This window comes from Primulina tabacum, chromosome 1, assembly GCF_025594145.1.
Source record: "Primulina tabacum isolate GXHZ01 chromosome 1, ASM2559414v2, whole genome shotgun sequence".
In the NCBI taxonomy this organism is placed as follows: Eukaryota; Viridiplantae; Streptophyta; class Magnoliopsida; order Lamiales; family Gesneriaceae; genus Primulina; species Primulina tabacum.
Genome location: NC_134550.1, coordinates 6860390 through 6867472, shown reverse-complemented (window position 1 = coordinate 6867472; position 7083 = coordinate 6860390). Strand labels below are relative to the sequence as shown.

The 7083-nt window shown below is 32.9% G+C and overlaps 1 protein-coding gene across 2 annotated transcripts; it reads right to left on the bottom strand.

Moving 5' to 3' along the window:
- Positions 1 to 260: 260 nt before the first annotated feature.
- Positions 261 to 3362, bottom strand: LOC142538015 (uncharacterized). Of its 2 annotated transcripts, none has more exons than XM_075643464.1 (3): positions 3095 to 3333; positions 2063 to 2400; positions 261 to 643 (listed from the first exon to the last, which is right to left on the bottom strand). In XM_075643464.1, exons 1-3 carry the CDS (start codon positions 3290 to 3292, stop codon positions 463 to 465), a joined length of 717 nt encoding a protein of 238 aa, XP_075499579.1. In that variant the 5' UTR covers positions 3293 to 3333; the 3' UTR covers positions 261 to 462. The 2 variants fall into 2 exon arrangements, with proteins under 2 accessions (XP_075499579.1, XP_075499582.1); XM_075643467.1 differs by having other exon boundaries at positions 578 to 717; positions 3095 to 3362.
- Between the last annotated feature and the right edge of the window lie 3721 nt (positions 3363 to 7083).

The following is a 7083-nucleotide window of genomic DNA, read 5'->3' as shown; positions in this document are numbered from 1 at the left end:
GATATACCCCTATGTTTATTATATTTTTTAATGAAGATAATGGTGATGATATTAATGTAGATTGTGTAGATATATGAATGATATGTACATATATAAAAGCGATACCCCTTCCAAATATAGGGAAGGTTAATGGTTCGATACGTCCCCCATCCACCAGCACTTTAAACTCTCCAAAAAGAAAATGCAAAATCTACGTCGATGAAAAGGAAAAGTTATTTCACATACGAGGAATTGCTCAGGCTTCCGAATCCTGTCAAAAATTAAGTGAAACATTCTAATATTTCTGTATTAAGTCAAAACACGCGGCATGTTATTTCAGGAACAAAACACTGTAATAAACAGAGACAAGATGTTTAATTCATAGATTCAATATATTCTTGAAAATTGCTGTCGTTTGAAGAAGCAGAATCTTCCAACCGTCCCAACTCCTACTCAATCATAAAACCATTTTGAAATCCACCATTAAGCTGGTAAAGTTCTTTGGTTCTCATTTACAAATAGGCCAACAGTTTTGAACCAGCGCATGAGATCCCTGTGATCTTTCACATAAAGCCAAGCTTGTAGAAATGGAAAAAGGCTCTCATTTATCCCTCGTTCTTCAATGTAACCATGAAGAGCATCTCGAAGCTTCTCATCGACTTCTCTGCCAATTGTTTATACATGTACGATACGTCATTTAAGGCAATTCCCTGAAGTTCTACCATAAGTTTCAAGATTCTATTGATAGAATAGAATGAAGATTTAGAAAAACATGTCAAAATCAAAGCATTAATGGTGAAATCGCCACTGCACCAACAGAATAGGATTTCACAACTCAAAAAATAACATAAAAGGTTACAGCATGTAATGGTACAAAACGGAAATTAAAATGGCAAAACAACCTCGCAGCCAAAAGACACAATCAGGCACACATCCCTAGAGCCTAAGAGCAACGTAAAAGATGACCCCGAGCCTATCGAATTGAAAGGGATAATATTCTACAACATAGACATGACAAAATTATCTCATAATGAGGCTACAACTTATGAAAGACGGATTTTATAACCTTTAAGGTGCCTATCTGCGACTCACGACTCTAACTAAAAAGAGAAATTTCAACAGAAATGTGTCCAATAACTCCTACAGCTGGTTCGTCACAGTTCCCTTCTTAGCACTTAAGCAAAAGGCTAATACAATTGAATGCAGTGGTTTGGAGAGAGTTTATGTATTGCCTGTAAATGTCAAGTTGCCTATATTAATGATTTTGCAATTTGCATGCTACAGGGCCTTCAAAACCAATTATACTGGTGGCAAAGATACAGGATAGTTATGATGCAGCTTGTGTAATGGAGAGGGAGGAAGACAAGCAAAATACAACACAAGAACATTTTTCAAAAGTTTTAATCCAAGGATTTTTTTTCAACTTCAGACTGGTTTTTAGTAATGGACCAGCTGTGGTATCAACATCGCATAAGAGATGTTTGAAAGCTGAAAACCATTGAGCAAGACAGCAAGGTAGTAGTTACCTGAGTTTTTATTTATATTTCTTTTCAAATGTGCATGAACTTTAGCCCTTGGGAAGCAGTAGCTCCAATAAAGTACAATATAAAGACTTTTTAATATTATTTTCTTTTGCCTTTCCTTTATCATTGTTTCATGCACTAGTCCCAAAAAATTATATCAAAATCTTTTGCTAGTCTATTTGTTACAACCCTTGGGCAGAAGTGTAGTACAAACCCCCAAAATGCTAGCCATTTGAGGGGAGGGTGCTCAAGAGGTTATAAACCCACTGTCAGGCCTTTCACGAGCGATGTGAGACAAACCATGAGACGTTAAAGTATTGAATTCTTAAAAATAAAGAATTTATTTCTAGTTACATCTGACAAATACAGAATCACAACATTCAAGTGACAATAAAATACGGTGGAGCCTCCAACCAAAAGATTTTAACGAAGTTATTCTGTATGATGAAGCAAGACCATCAGGAGTTGAAATAAACAAACTCAATCACCTTGCCCTGCAGCATAACTGATTTAAAACAAAAGCCCGAAGAAGTAACATTTTAAAAAGGATATCAACTTACTCAAAAACAGGGCCATTGTATTTAGTTGGTACCACAAGAAATCCTGAAGTGTCTGCTTTTGGTCTCATCGAAACTGAGTGAATACCTAAAGCATCTGGATACAGCCCGCAGAGAAAATGCAAAGACTCCTCTAGCCCTTGTTTAGAAATATCAACATGAAGAAATAACTGATTGACGTCACCATCACCGTTGTCATCTCTAGATTCCCCGGGAACAATGTCTATCAGTCGCATTACTGATAAACTTATCTCCTCATGTTGGAACATACGTTTCAGAACTGGACCTCCACTATCAAGTGCCCCCTTTACAACAGTATATGGAGAAGGGGGGCTAATTTTCTGTAGAATATGAAGGAGCGCACAAGATTAGTGAGTCAGACACACAAACTCAGGTACTTCATACAATAAGAATCTCAAAATCATTGGTAAAATTACTAATATTTGATAAGCAAATACACAAATGGCAATCCTCGTGCATGTGCCCACAAAATCAATAGATTATGCTACTTATCTTTCAGACGAATAAACTGGTTTACTCCAGTTCATCACATATCACAGAGACATCATACTTTAAAGTTACAGGTTGACTTCCATCTAGTATTTCAGGGTTTGTAATACGAAAGGTGTACTGCACCAAGTCAGGCTTTAGTTTAAATGAGCAATAGGTAAACATTTGCAGGTTCGCGGGTATACCCACCAAAACGCAAGCTGCAAGCAAGACAACATAGAAGAAAAGCAAGAATTTATCCAACATCTCAAAAAGCCCCTAGACACCAAAAAGAAAAAGAAAACCAAGTAATAGATGTTTCAATGCCCAGATAATCCATTTTCCCCTATATACATTAACGCAAACAAAATCTCCTTCACAGATTTTTAGAATTTCGCTTGTAAAAAAAAACTTACTAAAAATACCATCTTCTAAAACCATTTAGTTCTTCTCATATAATCATTTACTCAAACAGCTTGAGTGGCCCTGAGCATTTTGTAATATTACAAACAAACAAAAACATGAGCTGTAGATTGAGATAATTACGGGTGGAGGAGTCATTTTGGAGACTTCAACGTAGTGATCTTTAAGTGAGCGTAGGATCATGGAGTTAACGGCCTCCGTGCCGGTGGAGGATGGCCTCGATGCTATTGCGCGCCAGTGACGGTGTGCCAAAGGGTGTGAGAATCGGTGGCGGATTACTCCGCCTCCTCCGCCGCCGCAAACCAGAGCCTTTCTCCACATTTTCCAAGTAGTAAAACCGAGTTTCAACTTTTTAGCCAAAAACTCGACGCTTAACGGGGCGTTAAATTCGGACCGGAAACGGTCTCGCCGAGCCGGTTCGGGATCGAACGCAAACCCATAGGAATATGAGTGGGTTTGGTTTACCTTACACAATTTTTTATGTAAGATTTTTTAAAATAATTAATTGTGAATTTCTGAAATTTCAACTTGGTTTTTTATTTTAATAATTAAATCTCAAGTCAGCATAAGTTTTTAGATCTAGTTTAGAAGATTTAGTATCCCATTTACATCATTTCCTTCCTTGATAGATTCATTGCTTTAGTTTATTGTTTTAGGCTGCGATTGGTTTGGAGGATAAAATAAACTAATGATTAGTAAGTAAATGATAAAGAAAATGATCATTGTAGGAATGTAATATATGGTGTTATGTTTGATATGATTTTTAAGTGTAGGATAATTTTGAATTTTTTGATGATAGGACAAAATTGCCCTTTCTTCTTCTTTTTTCTTCTTCCACTCCGGCGGCGGCGACGGTCAGTGGTCGGCAATGTCGGTGCGGCTAGCAGTCAACGACGTCCACGGCTGTCGGCCGGCCGGAATTTATCGGTCAGCGGCGACGGTCGGTGGTCCGGCGTCGGCTGGTTCTCGGCGGCACCCGACGGCGATCGGTCGGCATTCGGCGGCGATTGTCGGCCGGAGGCGGCGGTAGGCCGGCGGGGGCGGTCGGTGGTCGGCAGCAGCGGTCGTGGCGGGAAGTGATGGTGAGTTTGGATATAGGAGAATGGTAAAATTGGAAAAAATAGGAAGGATTAGGAGTTGGATAAATAATCATAGGAGGTGATGAGATATTATTTTAACCCACCTAATATAACCTAATCATTCATATGATGTATTGACTTGGTTAAATAATCACGCGTACCAAACGAGGGATAAGGTGTGTTAAAAAAAATAAACTCACCTTATCATCCCGACCAAACACTCGTTTAGGGTTGTTTTTGTTCATTAAGATTCCTTTTTTAAGTTTCTAAAGGACAATCTTTTGAGTTTAGGATTTTAATCTTACCACACTTGTTGTGGCCTGTTGTTATTCCTCATTAGTTCAGTAACACGACATTATTAATCTTAACTGATAAACTATATGATATATAAGATAAAATTATGTCGATCATATTAGATAATACATCAAATAATAATGCGACAATGAGACAATTAAAATATTTTCTTAAGCCTATTTTCGATGATGCATTATTTCATATTAGATTTGCATCTCATGTCATTGGTTTTGCGTGTAAATAAAACACTTCCATGATCCTCTTTCTGAATCAAAAGAAAATTTTAAATATCGTGTCAAATTATTACGTTAAGAAATATATTTTACTATGTTAACATATAAACAGGTGCTTACTCCATATTATAATTAACTTGTTTCATCGGTTTGGCAATCAGATGAAAACGATTGGGATTTTATAACTAAATGTGTTGGTTTATTAGAAACATATGAGAAGGATACTGATATATTTTCTGACATTCAATACCCTACCACTCTTTTTTTTTTTTTTTTTTTGGTTCTGATTTTCAATATATTTTATGTATTTATTGAATGTACAGATGATGATACTTTAAAATATTTTGTAAAAAATATGGAAGCAAAAAATTGGGAAACCATTCTAGACCCAAGTCAAAGTGAGGACTCGTTAGAATTATTTTTTACTATTATGACAATTTTTTGGAGAAGAATGTCGACGACGAAAAAAATCAATAATCCGTTCTCATCAGAAAATATTAATTTCAATTGTACTCAAGTGAACAAGCACAAGGTTCGTAACAGCATGAGTGGATGTTGGATGAAAGATCGACGGAGAAAAAGTGCGGAATCAACTTTTTACAAAGTTTAGTTCGACAGAAATATAAAAGAAAAGCGATGTCAACAAGATCATCAAATGAGCTACAATTATTTCTCAGTCAAAAATTTCGAAGAAGTAATTTGTCTTCACAATCTCTTTCTCTACTTACAATACTAAAAGATTTGTTTAATGCCGAAACAAAGAATGGAAAGGAAGGAGCTACCAAAGAATTCGAGGGACACAACTCCGAAAAAGAAGAAGAAGAATATATTGATTCGAATGAATGCAAATATGTTCTTGAAATTTGAAAGTTTCGACTTCAATAAATATAAATTTATTTTTTTTTCCATATTAACGTTGTTTCAAATTCAAAATAATTACGAAAATAAATTCAAAGATAAAGGTATTTTATATAGCACATCAACCACAAAGTTGTAGACTGATCGAAATAGAATATATATCTAATCTAATCTATCTAATATCTATCTAATACTATTATAAATATATGAGTTTGAATTGTGAGCTTACTATTTTACCCTTTCATTTATTTTATAATTTCTTATGTTCATAAGATTCTTTAAGTCATTTTCTAAGTTAATTTAATATGAACATTAATAGTGTACTTAATTCCATCAAGATAATTATTAATTTGATTTTATTTTTGAATTTCATTATTGTGAGCTTATTATTTTACACTTTCATTTATTTTACAATTTCTTATGTTCATGAGGTTCTTTAAGTCATTTTCTAAGTTAATTTAATATGAACATTAATAGTGTACTTAATTCTATCAAGATAATTATTAATTTGATTTTACTTTTGAATTTCATTTAGTTTAAATGTTACATATTTAAAAAAATTGCTAATATTTGGAATTTCATTTAGTTTACATGTTACATATTTAAACATTAAATTATTTTCTACGTTAGTTATTTAAACATTGACATCAAATTCATAGAAAATTACTAAAATAATGTTATAAATTAAAAAATTGTTAATATTCCGAATATTAAGGTAATATTGGGAATACGAATGGAGAAGAGTGAGATTGAAAAAAATTAAATTATTAATAAATATTAAGATCATATAAAACATCTTTTTCTCATTTAAAATAGAGATATTTTTAGTCTATTTATGTATCAACATAGATATATGATTGAGAGAAAATGTTTGTATGTAAGTTATTTCAATGCAAATATTTAAGCATTTAGTCAATTTCGATATATGATGCTAAAAAAATATCTCTAAATAATATATTATCTATTAATAATAATATCTCTTAAATATATGACTTTCATTTGTGAGCTTACTATTTTACTTTTTTTTTTTTTACAATTCGTCATATTCATGATGTTATTTAAGTCATTTTTTATGTTTGTTTAAAAAGATCATTAATAGTGTACTTAACTCAATCAAACAATTTATTATTTTAATTTAATTTTAATTACTTAAATTTATACATTGCAGTCAAATTCATGAAAATATCTACCATATTAATGATAAATAATAATGGGATGACAAAGGGAGATGAGACGGATGAAATAAAAATAAATTATTAATAAATATTAAGTTCATATAAAACTTCTTTCTCCCATTTAGAATAGAGATATTTTCAGACTCTTTGTGTAAACTGAGATACGTGATTGAGAGAAATGTTTGAATGTAACTGATATCAAACACTGTTTTTAAGTTATTTGGTCGATTTTTTATATATGCTGCTAAATAAATATTACTAAATAATATGCTTCATTTGATCATTTAGTGTTTTTGCAATGAGATGAGTTTTTACCCTAGCGTTAACATGTTTTATTGTTATATGTCATTTGTGTTGATTATGTTGTATGGATGTCATATAAAATGTCAATATTTCTCAAAGAATAAAATCGTTTTTCAAAAAGAAAAAAATTGTTCATCCAGAAAAAGAAATACATGAAAATCAAAGTGTAC